The 23,044-nt window shown below is 44.2% G+C and overlaps 1 protein-coding gene across 2 annotated transcripts in view; it reads left to right on the top strand.

Moving 5' to 3' along the window:
- Positions 1-13,986, top strand: part of CNKSR3 (CNKSR family member 3) — an 88,658-nt gene extending 74,672 nt beyond the window's left edge. For both annotated transcript variants that reach the window (XM_005301433.4, XM_065588848.1), the window contains 4 exons: positions 6,357-6,481; positions 9,752-9,960; positions 10,426-10,515; positions 12,430-13,986. In XM_005301433.4, the coding sequence (XP_005301490.1) occupies positions 6,357-6,481; positions 9,752-9,960; positions 10,426-10,515; positions 12,430-12,728 (723 nt within the window). In that variant the 3' untranslated portion in view covers positions 12,729-13,986. The remainder of the gene's footprint in view (positions 1-6,356; positions 6,482-9,751; positions 9,961-10,425; positions 10,516-12,429) is intronic.
- Positions 13,987-23,044: the final 9,058 nt, after the last annotated feature.

Raw genomic sequence — 23,044 nt, 5'->3', positions numbered from 1 at the left:
TGGCACGGGTACCTCTGACCCTTCTCTGGTACCAAGCGGGAAGAGCAGAAACCCTGTACCATCTGGTCTGGTTCCGGCCTCTGGGGGTCCATTGAGTCCAGTACTGACGAGGGAGTGCCAGTACCCACGGTGTCCATTTCGTCGGCATACCAGGCAGCCGCAGACCTACTCTGCCTTTTGGTCCAGGACTTTCCCAGGGCTGCATCACCTACATCCCCGCTGATGGAGTGAGCCATTGAATCCTTGTGTATGTCAGCACCACATCCAGATGCTCCCCTTCCCATGATGGCGATAGAGTCGGTGCTGGAACTAGGGATGCTGCCACACCTCTGGCTCGAAGATTTCCATCATATAAAGGGTTTACAGTTTGGTTCACTGGCTCTCAGCGCCTCCATTATAAAAATTGTTCCAGCACCTGAATCAGAATCCGTACGGGGGACCTTGGCACTGGGACCATCTTCGGCCCTGCTACATTCAACGTTGCAGATGGCGGCTCTCACCACCCTCGACGTCAATGCACTTGGATGCTCCAGTACCAGTGTTGGCACCGGGACCAACACTGCCTGCGGCACCAGCATGGTCAGCCTTCATCGGGGGCACGAATTCCTGTCTTGTTCTGGATGACAGATGAATCGGACTGCCTGTTGGCTCCCTTGGGCATCACTCCTCCCATGTCTCCGAGATCTTGGGGCTTTTCTGATACTGAGGTATCTTCGTCATCTTCTTGCTCTGCATCACGTGATGAGCTCTGAGGGCCGCCAGTGGACCAATATGACTCCCAGGGTTGGCATATGCCCAGGCTGGGAAGAATTTCCCAGGCCTTGCTCCTACTGGCCACCAATATCATATATCTATATAAAGAACAGTGACCTCCTTGGACTCAGTGGGATGCTCCTCATTTTCAGTGATCCCATTCCTTGTCCTGTTCAAAGCCGAAGTCATCTGCCAGGTCAACAGTAGTGACTGCGGATCAGCCGCAAGCCTAGGCATTGGCAGTCTTCCTCCCAGTAGAACCTCCAGAGTCCTCCCTCCTGGGTATGCCTTCCTGGGAGTAAGAGCAGGTTTGTCACTCAGCCGAGACCCGTATCATCATTGCTGGACCATGCTGTGCTGCTTGGTTTTGGAGGACTTTAATGCGCACCGGGACCTTTTATGCTGTGTAGCCTCATCCCTTGATCTCCAGGAGAACTCACACAAACTAGTAGATATTCTACAGCCCAACTTCCCTGTGAGAGTGGCCCTCCCGATTAATGATGCACTCCTCGAGCCAGTGAGACACCTCTGGAGTACACCCGCCTTGGTACCACTGGTGGCTTAGTATATGGAAAAGTGCTATTTTGTTCCCATGCAGGATTTGAGGGGTTCTATTTCCGCCTGACCCTGAATTCCCTGATCGTAAGGGTAGGTTTAAGTCTACACCCAATGACAGAGACTCTGAGCAGTTGGATCTTCTGGGTAGGAAGATCTTATATAGAGGGATGATGAGGTATAGGATCGCTAATCAACAAGTTTTGCTGTCCAAGACTGATTTCCTCAATTGATCAGCCATGTTTAAATTCAAAGACCAGTTGCCCAATGTCTTGCATGAGGAGGTTCATGCGTTTGTTGTGGAAGGCCGCTTGGTGGCCAAAATGTGAAAGACAGACTGCAAAGACATTATGGACACCTGGGTCATGGCCTCGGCAGTAACTATGAGGTGGGCTTCCTGGTTCCAGAACTCTGGGATTACTTTGGAAGTCCAGCAAACCATCGAGGACTTGCTTTTTGACAGCCAAGTCTTGTTTTGTTCTTGGATAAGACAATGACACTTTGCACTCCTTTAAGGTTTCCAGGGCTACCCTGAGGTCCTTGGGAGTTTACATGCTGTTTGCACAAAGACGCCACTATAGGGTGCAGCAGCAGCAACATTATCGCCTGCAGCAATCTTTTTTGCAACCTTTCCCTCTGAAACAGTGGGACTATCCTAGAAAGAGGGATAGATCCCACAAGAGAAAGCAGTTGGGCTCAGGCTTTGGACAGTCCACATGCCCTCCCTCGTTGCTTGCTAAGCACCTGTTTTGACTCCTTAGTCCAGAGCAATGGTCCAGTCATTACTCTGCCCTCTCTTGGGACTCAATTACCTCCGACAGCAGGATCTTATATAATCGATCTAAGATACGCAACTTCAGCTACGCTGTTCGCGTAGCTGAAGTCGAAGTATCTTAGTTTGACTTATCTGGCCGTCCTCACAGCGGCAAGTCGACCGCCGCAGCTCCCCCGTCAACTCCGCTTACTCCTCCTGCCGAGGTGGAGTACGGGTGTCGATTCAGGGATCAATTTATCGCGTCTAGACGAGATGCGATAAATTGATTCCCGATAGATCGATTACTACCTGCCGATCCGGCGAATAGTGTAGACGTGGCCCTAGACACTGATAGATCGGGCTACACAATCCTGTTCCTTTCCCTGCTCTCTTCTCACCCCCAACCCCATCATCCCTCTTCAGGGACCCCTCTCACAAGACACTGCTCATCACGCTGGTCAGCTCTCTGACATTAGGAGCAGTAGAGGAAGTTCTGCAGGAACACTGGGCCACAGCTTTTTCTCCCGGTATTTCCTGATACTGAAACTGAAGGGCAGGATGAGACTCATTTTCAATCTCTGCGGCCTCAACAAATTCATCAAGTACATGAGATTCCGTATGGCCATTCTATTGACTATCCTCCCAGTGCTGTCTCAAAACAGCTGGTATGCTGCTCTATCTTCAGGATGCTTATGTTCCTGTGGCAATTCTGCCGAGCCACAGGAGGCTTCTCTGTTTTGTGGTAGGAGAATGTTACTTTCAGTATATGGTTCTCCCATTCGTTGTCTCTTCTGCCCCTTGAGTCTTCACCAAATGCATGGTGGTGGTCATGGCATATCTCAGGAGAAAGGGAATCTACAACTTCCTGTATCTCTGACTGGTTACTGACAGGTGGCTTCAGAGAGGAGGTTCTAGCCCACATAAACACCACATAGTGTTTGCTCGACCATCTGGGACTCATTTTAAACACCACAAAGTCAACCTTGGCTTCTACTCAAAAAATCAAATTCATTGGGGCCTTGTTAGATTTTTGAGGTCAAAGGCGTTCCTGCCAGCTGACTGCTTCCAGGCATTTCAACGGCTCTGACTCAGTCTGTAATCTCAGTTCTCCATGACAGTCTGCATGTGTCTGAGCCTGTTGGGTCATGTGTCTGCTTGCACGCAAATGGTCCAGTTTGTCAGGCTGTGCCTTCGCCCTCTTCAGATGTGGCTCAGGACAGTTTACTGCCCTGCTCTGCATACTCTGGATAGGTTGGTTCGCCGTCTTTCAGTAGTCCTAGATTCCTTGTGCTGGTGGGACTCCCTGCACAATGTGTGCCAAGGAGTCTCCTTCGCTCAGCCATTGCCAACCAAGTCAGTGGTTCCCTTCTGGATTGGGGGAGGGAGGGACAGACATCTGGACTCATTGAGGGTGCAGGGTCTGTGGTCAGGACAGGAAGCCTCACTCCATAACAATGTGTTGGAACTTTTGGGCCGTCTACAATACATGTCGTGCCTTCCAGGACACATCAGATACTCAGTGGTTCACTTACTCGCCAACAATACCATCGCGATGTAATATGTGAACAAACAAGGGGGAAGTGCATTCCATGTTACTCTTCCTCTAGGGATCAACTTGTGACCATTTTGTATTGAAGAAAACATCACTATGGTAGCAGTCCACTTGTTGGGAGTGCAAAATTGTCTCATGGACCACCTCAGCAGGGTTTTTTCCTCTGAGCCATGAGAGGTCTCTGAAGGAGAGTGTCTTCCAGGTTGTCTTTGCAGCATGGGGCATCCCCGCGATCGACCTGTTTGTGAGAAGGGAAAACAGAAAGTTCTACTATTCTACTCTTGACGGGGCCTCAGTACAAGCTCTCTCTCAAATACCTTCCACTGCAGCTGGCGGACAACTCTTCTGTATGTCTTTACACGGATTTTGGTCATTCCTCAGGTCCACCCTCAAGTTTAAGGCGGATTGAGCCAAGCTCATCCTCATTGCTCCAGCACAGCTGAGACAGTGCTGGTTCTCAGATCTCCTTGCTCCGTTAATTCAACTTCCCAAACCCTTTGTCTCCATCCTGACCTTGTCACTCAACCACAGCCAGACCCTGCATCCAGCGATCAGCTCCCTGCATATTATGCCCTGGCTGCAGCATGGCTGAATGAAGAGGAAGAGCAGTGTTCAGAGGCTGTCCAACAAGCCTACTCAAAAGTAGGAGGAAGTCCTCCACTAGGATGGCCTACTTAGTGAAACGGAAGAGGTTCTTGGTGTGGTCCTTGGCCCATGGGATCCAGCCAACAAGGGCTTCCATCCAGGACATCTTAGAATACCCGTTACATCTTCAGAAATCATCCCATGTGCTCAGTTCACTGAGAGTGCATTTGGCAGCAATATCAGTGTTTCATCCCCCTATTCAAGGGAAGGTTTTTTTTTTTTTTTAATGCCATGGTGATGAGATTTCTGAAGGGGTTTCTCCACTTGCATCCTCTGGTCCAAGAGCCAATTCCCTTGTTAGACCTAAACATGGTTCTGTTGGCTCTGATGGGCTCTCCATTTGAGCCTCTTGCATCCTGCCCACTTCCCTTCCTGTCTCAGAAAACTGTGTTCCTGTTAGCCTTCACTTCGGCAAGAAGGATATATAAGTTGCAGACCCTAATGGGTGAGTTGCCTTACACTCAGTTCTCAAAGGGCAAGGTGACGCTGTGACCACACCCAAAGCTTTTTATCCAAGGTGGTCTTTCATCTGACTCAGCCGATTGTATTTACCTGTGTTTTCCCTAAACTGCACTCTTCCCTGGAAGAACAGCGCCTCCATACTCTGGAGGTCAGGTGATGTGTAGCCTTTAATCTAGACAGGACTAAGCCATTTTATGTCATATGCGCACCGCATGAAGGGGCAAGTAGTCTCTCTGCACAGACCATCTCTAGGTGGATAATATTCTGTATCAAGACTGTCTATGAGATGGCATCAGCTATGCCTCGCCAGCAGATCCGGGCTCTCTCCATGAGAGCGCAAGTGACATCAATAGCATTCCTCAGTGACATTTTCTAGACTAGACACTTGCAGGGCAGCCTAGTGGTCACTCATAGGTATGTTTACAGACCATTATGCTATTATCACGTCTTCCAGAGCGGATGCACACCTCAGAAGGGCAGTCCTGTGATCCCTATTTCAGTAGACTTCGAGCCCCGCCTCCAGATTGGGGTACTACTTGTGAGCTGCTTATGTAGATTACAGGTTGGCATCTACTCGAAGAAGAAGAAACGGTTACTTTCTGTAACTGTTTTTTCATGATGCAGATGTGTATTCCACGACCTGCCCTCTGTCCAGTCTGCATCAGAGTCTTCTCATGGGCTTTTGGTATGAAGGAACCGAGCGGGGTTGGGGCGGTGCTGCCTCATATAACCAGGTTGGGGCCACAGGCACGAAACTCAAGTGCCACCCCTCTACGGGTATTGCTAGGCAAGAGTGTCTGGCTCCAGCATGCTGGGTGCGCACACCCCTACATGGAATATATGTCTGCATCACATCTCAGAAACAGTTACAGTAAGTAACCTTTTCTTGCTGTGGTATCACAAAGAGGGAGAGGTGGTCTCTGTGGTAGTCAGAAGCCAAACCATTTGTTGGCTCTCTAGGTCAATCTGAAACTTCACAGAGAAATCAACTGGTGCAGCTTTTATATTTATCCCTTTGGGAAATACCACTTGATAAATCAGCAATTGCTTGGTGCAGTAGCAACTTCCAAATGGGTTTCAAGGTGTAGCTTTATGTAAACTGGGCACTATTGATCTAACCACAAGGTGACAAAATCATGGATAGTTGTGGAAAGGTCTTCGTTCGAAAGTAAAGGATACAAGCAAAGATTAAAACACTCCTTGTAATCTCTGCTGCACTAGGAGGTTGTGAAACTGAGTAAGAGGTGGCAGGGCAAACCTTCCAAATAGTGGGGCAAATATATTCCATGCTTTTCTTCCTCTATCCTAACAACATTACCTCAGTGTTACCTACATTGTCTGATATCTTGCTCTCATCCATGCCCCTTAGACATAGGGTAAATTGTTCAACCATGCCAATGGGTTGAATGAAATATTTCTTCAGCGTACTGAAGACATCCATCACAGTCCCTACATCAGCAATAACTTCTATAATCTCATATACACATTGAATAGTTTGTTTCAACAGTGAATTCCACAGTGGGTAAAATATGGTAACTCTGATAATAAGATTGGCTTTTTCTGGTGGGTGGTAGGAGATGCTGGAGAAGATAATTTCTAAAATATCTTACAGGTATTTTATTGCTTTAATTTCAGACCAGTCCTCCTCCAACTACAACTCAGTCACCAGAAAGCACCATTGATACATCAATGAAGAAAGAGAAGCCAGCCATCCTGGACCTCTATATACCTCCACCACCAGCTGTTCCGTATTCTCCTCGGTATGCAGATACGCATGCACTACTGAACAAAAAGCTCCTTTTTATCAGACTTCTCTGTGCTGGCTTGGCTGCAAAACTCTGCGCAAATTATCTTGAGGAAATTGCAGATCTTGCAGATTTTCTCTGGGCTTAGTAAAGGCATAAGCCACTAAGAGTATAACAGTACTTCTTATTGTTGGAGAAAACAGTTGTGTACAGTTTTAGAAAATCATTGTGTGCTACATAGAGCAGAGTTGCCCAAAAAACATTAACGGATGCTATTATAGCATGTGAAAAAACACTGAGTAGCAAAAATAGCCATACTTAATCCTTTTCATGACATACTTTTTTCCAATGTTCTGTTCTTATCAGCTTCAGTAACTACTTGGAAGAATTTTATGATTGAAAACAACCGGTTTAAATTTGTTAGCCATGAAGAACCCTAAAACTCAGGAGTACTCTAGGCAGAGTGAAAGAGTCAGTTGGCAGGCTGTATTTTTGTCTTTGGGGATCTAAATCCATAATAAAATTCAGACTTAGTCACATATGAGAGAAAGAGAGATCAGGTGGTTGAGATCGTGCTAGATTTAGGCTGTTCCCAAATCATTGGTGATCTGACCTACCTAGTCTCCTGTGTTAATATTCCTGAGAAGCTGCTGGGTGCTCAGCATGAAACATAAACATAAATAAATAAGTATTTAGCAGCCTAACTGAGATGCTCATTTTTTTAAAACATTGGTCTTCAGTTTTAAAATTTGTCAGACTAGATATGCTTTGACTAGTATTTTTAAACAGTTTTTACTATGAGGCTCTGTAGTGCTTTTAAAGGGACCAGAATAGCAAATCTAAGCCCAACTGTCTGCACCTTGAATGAGTGTTTGTAGGGATAGTGTTGGAGTTAGGGGATGGGGGTTTATAAAACTTGGACACCCCTCCTGGAGGGGGCAGGGAAAGGCAATAGATAATTGTGTGTTGGTTTTGTTCCCTTAAGGAATTAAACATGGGAAGCTTTTGGCAGCTGGAAGGAGGAGAGAGGGTGCCCACTTCCTTTTATATTTTGTATACCTTTGTCATTTCTCTCCTCCCACTCTTAAGAGTGAAGAGAACCATGGGCATTTGCTTAGCCTGACTCAATTGCCTCTTGCATATGGTGGTGACATAGCTGAGCTCTCTGTAGGCTAGACACTCGCTTCAGTTCTGAGAGACTCTGTCTCTGAATCCCCGTAGATATGACTGTACATGTGGCTCTTGGGCCTCATGGAGGTCTGGATAGGCCTGGAATTATATGAATGAGGGTTGGGGGCCCTAAGGTGCATATGTACTCCGAGCCTGCTGTCAGTTTCATGGCTCAGCTGGTTGGCAGCTCCTTCAGATGGTCATATAATAGTGGGTGTAAAAAGTGGGTCAGATCACAGCTGTGGGGTGGTGGGTTTTTTTATTTTTTTTTTTATTTTTTTTAGAATTAAACAGGTGCTTCTGGTTTTCATGAACATATGGTCACTCTAGGAAGGGAAGTTCATGCAGAAACCACCCTAGAACATGTAAAAATCTAATTGGAATATTTATTTATTTATTTATTTTATAATTAAAAACCCTAAGAGAATCATACTTTGGTAAGTGGGCAGGGAAGGTGATATATTAGCCAGTGGGAGCATCATTTGTAATGACTGAAATGCCAAACCTCGCAAATTGGGATACACACCCAAAACTGAAAAAAAACTTATCATTATTTTAACCTGCACTTTTCCCTTCAAAGAATTTTAATGTGTTCACAAGAGAACCACAGTATCCAAGTACTTCATCTGCTCTGTATGTTTGACCACTAGAGGATGAGGGCCCTGCTGTCTTAATGATAAAATTTCCAGTTCTTGTCCCTAAAGTTTTGTCTGTAGGTGTTTATAAGGAAACCACTACGTTTTACATGTGTTAAACTACTAGCTCATCACTGAATTTTTTTTGGAGGGAGTAACTTTTTCTTTCCTTCTTGATAAATATGTTTAATGAAGTCTTCCCTCTCTAAATATGCTGCATTTTCTGCAAGTTCTCGGCATTTTATTTGCACAGCAGTTAGTTGAAAGAAGCGTGATTATCAGCTAGAACAGGGGTCATCAACCTATGGCACGCGTGCCGATTTTTAATGGCACGCTGCTGCCTGCTGGGGTCCCGCTCAGCCCGCTGCCGAACCCCAGCTGCGGGCTGAGCCGGACCCTGGCAGGCAGCAGCGTGCCATTAAAAATCCTGCCTGACCCAGCCTGCTCTTCTCCGCCCCCCGCCTACCGCTCTCTCTGGCGGGGGCAGGGGGCAGAAGCAAGCTTGGTCCTGCTGGCTGCTGCTGTACGGCAGGCTCCGCCGGCATCCAAGCTTCCTCTTCCGCCAGCGCGCTGTGTCGAGCCCCGCCTCCTCTTCCTCCCTGCCACCTATGGCCCTTGCGAGGGAGGGGAGAAGAGAAGCCCCAGCGCCCTTGCTGCTCAGACGGGTAAAGAGGTGGAGAAGAGGCGGGGGAAGGGGGGTAGGAGCAGGGTGTATCCCTCCAGCCCCCTGCCGTGAGCCGCTCAGGGGGCTAGGAGCACCCCCCTGATCCCAGCCCACCCCCCCAGCCCTCTGCCCTGACCCCTGCATCCCAGCTCCCTCCATCCCCCCAATGACCCCATCCCTGACTCCTGCACTCCCCACACATACCCAGCCTCCCCACACCCTTTGCCCTGACTCTTGCACCCCCCACATCCCCACCCCCCACCATGAGCACCAGGTTGGCAGCGGGCTGAGCGGGGCCAGCGGCTGGGACCCCAGCTGGCAAGGGACCGGCAGCCAGAATCCCAGACCGGCAGCGGGCTGAGCAGGGCCGGCAGCCAGGACCCTGGCTGGCAGGAGCTAGCGGATGGAACCCCAGACCAGCAGCTCGGCCCGCTGCTGGTCTGGGGTCCCGGCCCCGCTCAGCTCGCTGCCGGCCTAGGTGAACGGAACCCCAGGCTGGCAGTGGGCTGAGCAGGCCGGCGGCTTAAGATCAGCATTTTAATTTAATTTTAAATGAAGCTTCTTAAACATTTTGAAAACCTTGTTTACTTTACATACAACAGTAGTTTAGTTATATTATATATATATAGAGATCTTCTAAAAAACATTAAAATGTATTACCGGCACGCGAAACCTTAAATTAAAGTGACTAAATGAAGACTTGGCACACCACTTCTGAAAGGTTGCCGACCCCTGAGCTAGAATAATCATTCTGGACTCATGACTGCAGTACTAAAATACCTTTCACGTTGCTAATTGAGGCAAATGTCCTTTCAGGGATGAGAAGGAGAGTCTCGTTTATGGAGGAGGTTATAAACCTAAGCAGCCATTACCTGGCTCCAAGGGTGCAGAGTCTCCTAATTCTTTCCTCGATCAGGAAAGCCGAAGGCGAAGGTTTACCATTGCTGATTCTGATCAGTTGCCTGGGTATTCCATGGAAGCAAATATACTGCCAACAAAGATGAGGGAAAAAACACAGTCTTATGGTGAGTTCATGTCTCTTTTATTGTTGCTATTCAGGATTTAAATGCTTCAGAGAGTGTGGATTTTTTTTATGTGTGAGAGAACTTCTGGCTGAATTTTAAAGATAATCTGAGGAAAACATAAACAACAAAATTCTAAGTTTGAAACCACTTATTCATTTCACTAAAATTAAACTCTGTTGTTCATTACTTTAATGACTGGCATCAAAGCCCCGCTGAATGAGATCAGATTTTGGTTTCCCATTTGTGCATTGGTTGTAATTTTTGGTGGTCATTTTTAGTAGAGTTGGAGATAAGCATTTTGTGTGGCTGTCAGATCTCCTCATAATGCTTCCTTGTTTTATAAGCAAAGTGTCTTGAAATAATTTGTGTTCCCACAATACTGTTATGAGATAAATAGAGATGAGATAATGTTCTCCTAAACTTAATGTTACATTCCTCTTATAACCTTCTCCATGTTGCCCTTAGGAAAACCACGCCCTCTGTCGATGCCTGCAGATGGGAGCTGGCTGGGAGCTGCAGATCCTTTCTTGAGGCCCCGAGCACCAGGGAGAAAAGGCAAGACTATTAAAACAAACAAAAACGTCCTTCTATTAGGGGATTAATTGGATAGAAAAAATCTTAAATTTAGGAATAAAGGATTATTGTTTGCAGATCAGATGTTCAGCACTGATATCACTGTTTTATGCTTTAATAAGTATTAATAGCACAAGGCAGTGGTTGGACATCTCAGGCTTACTTTGCATTGAGACCAAAACCTTTGTTCTGTCTTGCAGTTGACTTAAGCATTTGAGGTGGGTTGGACTGATTAGGGCAGATCTGTACTTGTGTTTGTTTCTGCTTTCTACTAACAGCTGTTCCATTTCACATGTACCCTTCTCGTCCCTCCCACATCTGTCCTGTGAATGTTGAGGACTAAGCTGTTTCTTGTTGGAGCTTTTCTGTTTGTTCAATCTGAAGTAGGGGCTGGTTTTGAAGCAAGCTAGAAGCAGAGCTTTCCAGGAATTATCCCCACTACAACTGCTGCTAGTGTCCAACACTAGAAGCTTGAAGCTCTTAGAAAGTGGTTGGGATGAGGGGGATGACTTAGCCAAGTGCAGGGAGAGGAAACCAGGCGAAAGGAAAGGGAGAGAAAACCAGGAGTGCTATAGACAATGCTTATCTCACGAGAGACAGTGCACCATTGTCAGACAGGCAAGAAGCACTTCCTCCGGAAATGCCAATTCAAGCCTCAGCAACTGTCAAGGTAAGAAATCCAAAACAAAGTTGGGTCATCAGGACTCTTCTAAAATTTTGGACCGAGGCTTTTTGTTGCTAATGGGACATGGTCCCATTTGAACAATTTTTTTAAAATGAAGCCAGGAGAAAATCCAATTAAATTTTTTTTTTTAAACATGTACTCATGCTGGCAAACTGATTAGCGATTAAGCATTAGGGCTTGACCTGCTTGGCACTTTGGGGTCAATTAGGAGGTGATGGATTCTTAAAGCAGCATGCACAGAATGGCAGAGAAACTTAGTATGATGATGTTGGATACTAGCTGTGTTAATTTAGCATGATTCCTATTGTTTCTCCAAAGTTCAGGTACTATAGTGACGGACGGGGGTTGTATAAGAACCTGTGCAGAATAGGAAAGCAGACAGGATGACTATTGTTACCTGTTCTTGAAGTCAATTACAGAAGTCTATGTGCATTTCCAAGAAAGGTCATTGCAATATAAAGAAGGTCATTTGAGGTTTGCAAAATGCTGAAACTGACTAATTAGCCAATCCAACAGAATGATCAGCAGGTGGCAGGGCTGCTTTTTGTTTCGATTTTAGGAGATTTTTAAATGTACCTGAACTGTTAGTACAATATAACTGTGCAATCAGAAATAAAGAGCTTAAATTTATATCTTCAAAATATTTGATTTCCAGTGTCCAAACAGAATATTGTGGCTTTAAGAGGGTTATAGCAAGTCAGGAGTAGGTACATGTTCAATTTGTCATTCAACAGTATGAAAACAATGTTATTTCATTCAGCTAACATGCATCATCATGGTACTAACTCGTGTGAAATGTTGCTTTACAGCAGGTTTGCCCTGTTTGAGTTTTCCACTTAACCTTCAAACACTGTTCCGTGCTTATCAATTTTATTTTGTTTTGGGTATTGAATAACCTTGCCATCTTGCCAAAAATACCTTATTGGCTAAGTGTGCACAGATAGGGCAGGTGGTTGAATGCCAGCTCTCCTAGGTTCTGCCACTGACTTCATGGTCTAAGCATGGAAAAGTCACTTGAAACCTCTATAGACCTCAATTTACCCATTTGTAAAATGGAAATAATATTTATCCACCTCATAAGCACACTTTGTGCCTTAATTGATGTTTGTATCATGCCTTGAGATCCTCTCAATAGTTATAAAAAAGCAAGATTGTTACTTAATGAATTTTAGAGGCAAAAACGACATGATTTCCACTTTGTTTTACTGCAGGTGAAGATGTCCTCTGCAGGTATTTCAGTAATGAGAGGATACCCCCAATCATTGAAGAAAGTTCCTCCTCGCAGCAACATTTTGCAAGGCCAGTAGCTGACAGGCAGTTAGTGAGGGGCGCAGACTACATCAGAGGTAGCAGGTGCTTTGTGAACACGGATCTTCATAACAGTGCAACTATACCTTTCCAGGAGGAAGGAGCTAAAAAACTCTCTGTTACATCACCCACAAAATCTTCCTCCACAGAGCCCTCGCTACTGGTCAGTTGGATCACAAGACTTAAACTGTTGACTCACTGATTGTTTAATAGAATGTGTTCTCATCTTCTGTTACCAAGTGCCTTTGTTCCTCAGTCAGACTTCTTGCTTTTCAGCTACAGTATTACATAGTGACTGGTGTGTTGATCTATTCCTGGAGAGTTGTACCCATCTCCCCTTTTTTGGCTCTAATATACTGGAACAGAGAGGATTGGATAATGTGAGATGGAAGTGGGATAAAGGTCTAGTTTCTTTTTCCTGCCCCAAAGTTGAGGGAATTCATTCCTCTGGAAACAAGTAAGGCTTCAGTGAATCAGAGGTCATATCTGGTCTGAAATCTGTATGACCTGTGCAGAAGCAATCGATGCATTACAATGAGGTCCAGTGGCACTTCATTTGCTAAAATGCTCTGATGCACAACCTACTGGCTTGCCGAATATGTAGGGCTCAGTGAAAATCCAGAGCTGTTCTGACCACAAAGGCAAGAGGGGAAACATCTATTTTGTATAATAATGTGGTGTTGTGGCAAGTACTGCTGCACCTTTAACTTTGTAAGGAATAAAGGTAGCTTCTTCTCTCTGATGACCAGAGAACTGTGTTAAGAATATATTAAACCTGGTTTATAATCCAGTTATTGAGATCTCAGTACAGGCAAACTAGTGTTCTCTGACTTGCTGCAGTGCTCATCCATAAAGATGTGGATTGCTACAACATGCCAAGAAAGAGCATCTATAGAGGTGGTAAAAGAAATGTATTTTTTTCTTTCATTGTTTAAGAATGATTTGCTGTTAACCAAAGTATCCATATAAAAACAACCCCTGTTGGTTTTATGGAACCTCTACAGTGGTTCAGTTTTTGAACTGATAGATATGTGTTTTCAGAAAGAAAAATATGCTGGGATACGTTACAGTAGTAAGACACCTGGCTATTTTTAAATGTAGCTCCAGTTTTTCACCTTTAAAAGTCTCAAGTAGCAGCTGGTATTGGGGGAGGGGGGAAAAGCTTGTAAAATTATGGTTATTAAAGAATCATTGTTTAAAACTGAATGTACAAGAGGTTGTTAGTATGCAAAAAAGTGTTTAATTTAAGTGTTAAATATAGCTGTATATTTTTTTTTACTCTTAACCATATGTAGTTTGTACATTCCTATCTACAGCACTGTGCACTAATTAACCAGTGCCAAAAAACAAATACTGTTATGTTCTCCATTAAATCAACTGCCAAATGCTGCATTGGGTGATCTTGCAGTAATGACAGAGCCTCCTGTGTTCCATCTACATTAAAGAAAGGAAAAACAGTTTAACAGTTTTTAGTGTCTGTCTGTACTATGAATTTTAGCATGTTGGGGTATTGCCCTGACTATGTTATGACATAGCATGGTTTTGCCTATGTAGGTGTGACCAAGCTGATGTTACAAAAATGTTATGGAACTCTGTTATGGCCCTCTAGAGACCAGGTGGTTAAATTCAGCTCTCTGGTAAGTTAGTGCAACTCTGACTTAAATGGTGATTTATACTAGGGTGGAATTTGTCCTTAGAGCTGTAACACCATTCTTTAACACAGTTATAACACAGTTTGGTCCCATCTTCATAAGCATGACCATACCACGTTATAATGGAGAGTAGTGCAGTAGTACCCTCACTTTCAACATGACAGAACTGGTAGTGCAGACAAGGCCAAACTCACTTGTAGTTCCGTTGAGTTCCACCTGTGTGGATGGGGCAGAGCTGAGTGCAGAAACTTCTCTGTATAAATAGATCTAGGCAACCAACACGGTGTGTTAGAAGCCACTTACAACGTAGTCCAGCCCTGTGCACACAGGCTAGGCTGGCTGCTGTTGCGCTATGGTCCAATTCAACAACTGCTGTTAAATTCAGTGTAATTCATAGTAGACAAAGTTCTGCTTGCCTTTGATATCCTATGTTTGAGAGGCCTAAAGGTGTCTGTAGAAGCACACATTTGTGAACAGGGCTGTACATGTGTTCAGATGGGTGGAATCGGAGATGTGTACTGCTTTTTGTTGTTGCAGGGTTGCCTCCAGAGAACACTTTGTCCCTTCTGGGTCTAGTAATGGTGGCTCACCCAGTCTGATTCTCTGGAAGCGCACTCGGTCTAACAAGAATAATGAGGAAAGCTTGCTCTAATTTAGTCAAAGTAGTTTAAAACTTCAGTAGTCATTACACCTTAATCTACACTGGTTTTTAAATTGTGTTTGAGAATGGTTCTTAACCCTAGTTTGGATCTTAGGTTTAGTTTACTCTGTTCCAGCATTTGTACTGATCTGATTGGCCAGTTATCATCCCTATATTTTGAACACTGTTATAACAGTTTGGTCACTTCCACACCCGTCAGACAAACCATATTAGAAATCTAAAAATCTGTTTCCTAGCTATTCCCTCTCCCTCCTCTCTGCCTTTTCTTTAAAATTAGGCTGCAAAGCAAAACTAAACTTTCGATCTTGCCCTTTACTGTGTATAAAACATAGCTTCAGACTTTTTAATAAAAACAAATGATATTGCAAGGCTCTTACTTAGATTCATAGAATATCAGGGTTGGAAGGGACCTCAGGAGGTCATCTAGTCCAACCCCCTGCTCAAAGCAGGACCAATTCCCAACTAAATCATCCCAGCCAGGGCTTTGTCAAGTCGGGCCTTAAAAACCTCCAAGGAAGGAGACTTCTTTCTCTTTGTTGGAGGAACCCAAGAGTGATGTCACACACAGCTGTAGCAGCATTGCTCATTTCCCCCAATGAGAGGTGCTGTGACACTGATACTAGGGGACAGATTTTTAAAGCTATTCAGGTGTCTACAGATGCAGCTAGGCACCTAATAGGTTTTTGCAAGTGCTTAGGTGCCTAATTCCCATTGATTTCAATTTTAACCTCCCTTTGATTTCAATGGGAGTTTAGTACCTAGGCACTTCAGAAAATCCCACTAGCCCCTATCTGCATATGTTGGCACCTAACTACCTTAAAATATGGCCCTTGGTCTTAAATTTTTTTCATAAACATCATGAAATGTAAGGCCAGAAGAGGCCATTAGATCATCTAATCTGACCTCCATATTATCACAGGCCATTGTGTGTATGTCTACACTACAATTAAAAACCGGTGTCTGGCTTGTGCCAGCTGACTGAAGCTTATGGGTCTCCGGCTAAGGGGCTGTTAATTGCAGCGTAGACGTTTGGGCTTGGGCTGGAGCCTGGGCTCTAGGACCTTGCAAGGTGGGAGGGTCCCAGAGCTTGGGCTGCAGCCTGAGGCCAAATGTCTACACAGCAATTAAACAGCCCCTTAGCCCGAGCCCTGAATCAGCTGGCATGGGCCAGCTGCGAGTGTGTAATTGCAGTGTAGACATACCCTAAACTTCACCCAGATGCCCCTTTGTTGACTCCAGTGACATTAGATCAAAGCATTTCAGTCCTCAGGAGAGGCAGAGGACAAGTGGGTCTGAGGTGCCACTAATGGCAGAAGCCTCTGCAACAGCAGAGAAATGAGATTAGGTGGGGTATAACCAGACAATCCTAGCAGAACCCATGCTGCGGAGGAAGGTGAAAAAACCCACCCAGCGGAACCGCCTGAGAGGATTCTCTGAAATGTCTCTGAGCACTGGTCTTGAACATCATGGAAGGGTGAAGGATACCGGCACATTTATTTTTGCTTTACAGTTCACCTTGGAGAAATCTCTGGCTTCTTTCAAAGTCATGTCATCAATTACTGTGATTTTGGAGGGCAAGTTGATATTTTTTGTACTTTGGCAATTCCTGATTTTTGGCTGGGTTGGAAACTACTGTGAGACGTAGTCTCGCCTTGTATTGCTGCTTCCATTGGAACCCAAAATACTAAGAGAGCCTGATCTCGCAAGATTTCTGGCCTAAAGTACATAACAGGTCCCCACACACTGGAGGCTTGTCCATCACTAATAATTTAGTTGGCCATTGTAGACACTGTGTGCCCCTCCGCCCAAACCCACCCCCAACAAAATTTCAAATGTCAAATAATGTACATAGCATACAACAGATGCAATCAAAACAGCAGTGCAAGGAAGCTCGAAAACATCTAAACCAGAGGTAGTCAATTATTTTTTGGTCAAGGTATAGTCAAGGTTCACACTCCAGAGAAAATAATTTAAAAGACCAACAATAATGATAATAAGTAAATAAAAAGAGTTGAGGGTTTGTTCAAAAGTGTCTGGCAGTCCAGGTTTGGCCCGCGGCTTGCCTTTGATCACCCCTGAGCTAAGCTGTGGCAGAGACTGACACTTTTAATAGCTAAAATCATGGTCCTACTAAAGACTGAATTTATGACATATTACAACAATCTGTAACCCACTAACCCCCCTTTTTCTGTCCTATGACCACAGGGGTGTTAATGGACCACTTCACCTTGAATGATCCCTTTAAAATGTGCTAACAACTTATGCTGAACTATTTGTTCAACCTTGTATTTAGCGGTGACACTTTTGGTATGGTGTACCCACAGACTTACATCGGTATAACAACGTCCCTTAGGGGTGTGAAAAATCCACATCCCTGAGCAACGTAGTTATACTCACCTAACCCCCGGTGTACACAGTGCTATGTCAAAGGGAGGGCTTCTCTCATTGACATATCTACTCCCTCTCTGGGAGGTGGATTAACTAGGCTGACATAAGAGCTCTCTCCTGTTGGCATAGGAACATCTTCATTAAAGCACTACAATGGTGCAGCAGCGCCAATACAGGGTTTTAAGTGTAGACCTGTCCTTAATACCTTTCGCAGACCTGAGGATGAGCTCTGTGTAGCTTGAAAGCTTGTCTCTCACCAACAGAAGTGGTCCAATAAAGATATTTCCTCACCTACCTTGTACCTTTTAATAGCACTGAGGCTGCACAAGGGGGGAAAGAATGAATGCAATAAAAAAACCCAGTTCTGCAAGAAACTGAGTTGGAGGAAGCTGCCACTGCCAATTCCACCACAAAGAAAACTGCTTTTCTGAGAGCAAGTCTGCAATACCTTCTTCCTAAACATAACTGCCGTGAAATAATAGATCACCCCATATCAGGTCTGCCAAGGTTAACAAGCACCAACAGGCATACACTGGTAGCAGAGCACGATGGACTGGCTCCAGATGCTGCAAAAGGCACATGCTTATCAACCATGCTTTGTGTTTGAGCAAGCTGCCTGAGCTTGCCCCTCTCATGGGGAATAAGTCTCTTAGCCCCAGGCTTTGCTTACTTTGTTTCAGCGCAGATTGCAAGCTCTTTTTGTAGTAGTGCTTTCTTTGTGAAGCTGGCATTTTGAAGGCCTGATAGGTGACTTTATTTTAAAAAAAAAATTAAAAAAAAAATACTGGATTGCCAAATGGGGAGGCTACGCCACCTTTTTTTCCATGGGAGCATCTGGGGAGTTTTCCTTTGAGTAGGGCTGGCAGAGGATGCTGGAGAAGGAAAGAGACACTAACATCTTACCAGCCCAGTGGTTTCAGTTTGTAGGCATAAACTGCCCAGCACAGAGGTACCTAAAACGCAGCCCTGCTTTTGGTTTTATCTATCTTAGAGCAGCCTAAACCTACTGCTGTTCTCTGACATCCTTGTGAACAGCCTACACTGACTCTTTGTTTTCATTGCTGGTAAATCCAATTAATAAGGAATGTAGCATATCAAAGAAGCTAGAAATATCACCAAATATAATGGTTGTGTATGTTTATATATTTGATAATGTATGTAAATTAGACAACAGTCAGGTTCCTGGCAGTCTGCCACCCTGGCCCTCTTTCGTGCACCTGGCCTACCCTTTTGCAAGTGTGTTCCCTTCCTGAGGACCCAATCTTAATTTGCTGCACCGGAACACGGTTAACAATTAAAGCAATCATTGAAAGTTTCTGATCCAATGAGAACATTTAAATTATTGGTGTATATCATTAAACTGTTTCTGGGAGCTGGGGTTCTGCGGTGCAGTGTGTTACTGCACAGACTTTTTACCTCCGGAGACCTGGGTTAAGGGTGCAAGTGACTTCTCCTAGAGCTATTTGCCCCTCTACGGCATGGGGAAAAGGCTGAATAGGGAGAGCAAGGGGAACAATGCTTCAAACTGGGTTGGGTTACAGAAGAGGCAACAACCTTCCCATCATGGTGGTGGGCAGGGTGAGGGAGAGGAGGCTAGTAAAACCCTGGAAAGGGGTGTAGCTATTAAAACATCTTCAGTCCAAGAATCTAGAGGAAAATCCCAGGCGCAATCTCTGAATGCCTGCCTTTTTTTTTTTTTTTTGCTCTGATTAAGGCTCTTCCATCTCTTGGGCAGCATGACCAGGTGTTTGCTTCCCATGGTAGCTGTGCTCTTGCTTCCTTGGGGAAGGGCAGGGGAAGCAGCTGGCCAGGAGTTTGTGCAAGGAACATGGCTCCATACCTAGGAAAGCACGCCATGTTGCCCCATGGTCATATCTCAGTTCCGTGAGCCCATGCTCTATGTGGAGAGGCTGCAGTTGGTGCTCTGAGAGCATTCTATTTGTATCCTGGCCCATGCCATGCGCAAGTGATCTCCCTCACACCAAGGCAGAGAGCATTTAGCCCTTAATATCTTGTTATACCTAAAAAATGGCTATACAGCTGGAACCCTGTACTGAAGGAGGACTGGAATGGCAGAGGGGGTGGTTCGGGCTATAATTGGGAGGGGGGGGGCCTTGTCAGAGCTGTGAAGGGGAAATGTACACCCTGGTGGCCTGTATTATTGACACTGGTAGAGCAGTGTACCAGGGGCCTTAGTGTAAATGACAATCAAGCCCTACATCTTTTTCAAGCCAATATCAAGTCTCTCACTTTTCATGAGCATTAAATGAATGTCAAATCGAAAAACCAACTCCTGGGGAAATGCACAGAATAAAAAGAGCAGGAACTTGAAGATAGCATAGTGTATCATCATTGCCCCAAGCAAGGTATATCTGGTAGTTACTTCCCTGTCTGATTTTCCTTTACTGGCAATGGGAAATTAAAGAATAGACAAGATAAAAGTCTTACTTGAACAGCTCTCTACCTCCACCCCAAGCTTTGGTATTAATTAGCTGATGTTTAGCAGATAGTAAGACGATACAGAACAAGTGCAACTACTGGTTTAGCTAGAAGGATTTAAAATAAAGAGAAGAACCTGCAGCAATGAAGGCCAGATTATGGCAGAGTCTGGATTGTTTATTCTGTACCATAACTGCCTTTGTTAAAAGTCTAACCCTTTTTGACATTGTTTGTTTGTAACATGGAAAAGTATTAAAAATGTGACTTAAACAAAACATTCCTGTCCCTTCTTAGTTCTCAGCTGGAGAAGGGAGCCTCACGTCTGGTATGTACATGTGTCTGTGACTAATGTTTTTCTCTTAGCCTTCCATTACCTCTGACACCACCCACCTTATTCAAATAGCTGTTTCTGACTCAGAAAGGAAAACTTCTGAATGTTTTTGTTTCTCATGGGTTTAGTGCCCACATGCTGCAAGCTTAAGTATATTTCCTGACCTACATTTGTGTCATACGGCCTGGGAGGTGCTGTGCAAATGTTAACGGCCATTGACGGCAACAAGTATTGTGGGTGCTCTGCAGCTTTTGGGAGCCAGACAACACTTGGGAAACATACAAGTTCAAGCTTGCCTGTTAGTACAGACTTGGCTGCCATGGGTTTGACTATTGGTAGGTAGGCTGTGTGTACGCTAGTGAGTAATACCTAGACTAATTTTACTAGAGAATACAGCAACAGTTGACCTTTGTGTATGCAATAATACTAAATTTACAGGAAGCTGGTAGTATTTATTAGCCTGCTGTGGTACAACAATGCAGAATCACTGCATCTGTTTGCAATATCATTCTGGGGGGTGGAACATCACATTTTGATGGAACAACATTAGACAAATCAGTTACCATTCCACAAAAAAGGTTGGTGTACTGAATTTTTAGTTTTTGTGTGTGTGTGTGTGTGTTCATTGTACATTGAAGTTGCAGGAGTGTTTACATCAAAAACAGTGGAGGGGGATAGCCAGGCCAATAGAAGCCTGCAGAGTTGAAGTGAAATAAATGAACTGGTAGAATGAGGACAGTCTGTAACAATATATTCAGGACAACTATAAAGCAATTTTGGTTTTCTAGTATTAGGGATGACTAAATTTATAAGTGTTCTGGACAACTGCTGTTTGGAAATGGGCTGCCCAACAGTGACACGCATACAGGGTAAATTTTGTGTGTGTGGTTTCTTTAAACCAAAGACGAAAGGAAATTAACAAGATGTTTCCTCTTACTAAGCAAAACTTGCTTTAAAACAATATTCTGTGTAGACCTGTGTGTTCACTGAATACAACATGAAACCTAAAACTCAGCCAAATCAGGAAGCAGATGGTAAAAATTGGACAGCTTTACATTGGAGGAATGACTGGACTTCTCTCTGCGGGAATATGATTTAAGTGACTTGTTTTTCAAGTACAAGTTGTAAAGGGATGGGTTTTCGTTGCATGCGGTGAGCAGGTGTCCTTCCTCTACTGTCCTACATACATCCACAGCATAGAGAGTCCAGTTTAAACCCAATTCTGGGCTTCAGTTTTAACCAATTCAATAGCAAGTTCAGCTCCCACCTATTTTTTGGGTTTTGCTGCTGCTAGGATTCCTTCCTAAGAACTGTTCAACTTTCATCCTAGCTTCTCTTTGAGTTCTCCTGCCTCCCTTTTATCTGAGTAGGATAATGACACCTGGACCTATCAGTCATCAAAATATACTTTCTAAACAGCCTTATTGCACATGGTTTCTAGATTTATTTATTTATTTTTGTACTTGTTCATCTAACTTTCTCCATAACTAACAGCTTACACAGTCTCAGAGCATGACTTCAACACCAGATACTCTGATATAGAAGTGAAGCATTGGCTGGATTATTTGATTCTGTACAATAAGGAAGGCTCTCTACTTTACCTTCCTCTTTTTGGCCCTGATCCTGCATCAGACTTGCTGTGCCCATGCAGAACCTAATAAAAGATCTGGGCAATTGCACGGATGTGCTCTTTTTTCTCCTCGTCGCCTTTGAGTTTTATAATGGGCTAGAATGTTTAAAAAACCCAGGGAATTCATTAAAAACATTAAGTGTAGGAAGAGTGCTCAAAAATAATTAGTTACATGTTTTGGAAGGGGACCAAGATTTGCTCTAGCCTGCTAAGAGTAAATATCTCCATATTCTCTCTATTACAATTTTAGCAACGTAGTGCCAAATCTAGAAAGAAAACCCACACAAGTTCTAAAGTGATTACTTTCCCAATTGGCTTATTTCTGATTTGTGTGGTGTTAAAATATTTGAAACGGGGACAGTCATATAAAGTAGTTATATATAGCTCTGTACATAGGACTTGAGCTGTAAAATATATGACAAGAGCAGTCGAGTGCTTACTTTTAAGTGTAATCTCACGGAACTCAACTGCCTACAGTGCTCCATCAGTTTTAAATAGAAAACTCACAGCAAGCTGCACTCTGAGAACTCTGCACTTTGACAACCATGTAATCAGCACATTCACCTTTTTTTGAGGGCGGGAATAAGGGACCATTAGATTAGATAGAACAACAGGGTAGTTGAGTTGTTTGCACACTCAAAACATTGGGTGATAGTGAACACCTGTCACCTGAGAAGTAATGGAAATCAGTTAATTTCTTTTAGAGCATCAAACAGCAGGTGATTGCTACTTCTGGTCACTAAGGACTTAGTCTAGAGCTAAAAGATTGAATCCCATTAACAATATCGCTGACCTAACATTCTTCAGAGCTGTGGTGTATTGAGGACAGTTTTGAATGGCAAGCTCTCACTTTAAGAGCAGGGTGAAGGGCTTCCCGGGTCCTGAGGCAACCCCTGAAGTTTGTAAATATGGGTGTAGGTTTTCTTGGCCATAGGATGTGGTGCCAGAAAGATGGTGGCCAAGAGGGCTTTTGTTGGGGGTGATCCAACGCAGTCCTCAATGTACCACACAAGCCAAGCAGGATATCTATATTTTAGTCTAGTTAGGCACTAGACATGAGATGGCTGCCAAGTCTATTTCTCTAATGGGAAGAATGAGGATTATATATTTAGTAGAGAAAATAATCAGACCTGAGTATTCTCCAGCTCTATTCCCAGTGGGAGAGAAACACATTGCAGCATGATCTAGAACAGATATAAATGTACCTTTTTACAACTCTCTGCATGATTACCTCAGTCATCCCTTGAAAGAATGCAAGTACCTCATTCCCATGTGGAGTTTATGCAGTAAAACCGATCTCTTTGTAAGAACTTGTCTGTTCTTAGGTGTGTGTGTGTGAGTTAATGCTGGAGCCTGAGGCCGTATTTATTAACTGAAGTGGCAGCAGCAAAACAAACATCTCATTCCTGACCTGGAA

This window comes from Chrysemys picta, chromosome 3 (assembly GCF_011386835.1).
Source record: "Chrysemys picta bellii isolate R12L10 chromosome 3, ASM1138683v2, whole genome shotgun sequence".
Classification (NCBI taxonomy): Eukaryota; Metazoa; Chordata; order Testudines; family Emydidae; genus Chrysemys; species Chrysemys picta.
The sequence above is the reverse complement of the archived record's forward strand: the minus strand, read 5'-3'. Positions and strand labels throughout refer to the sequence as shown.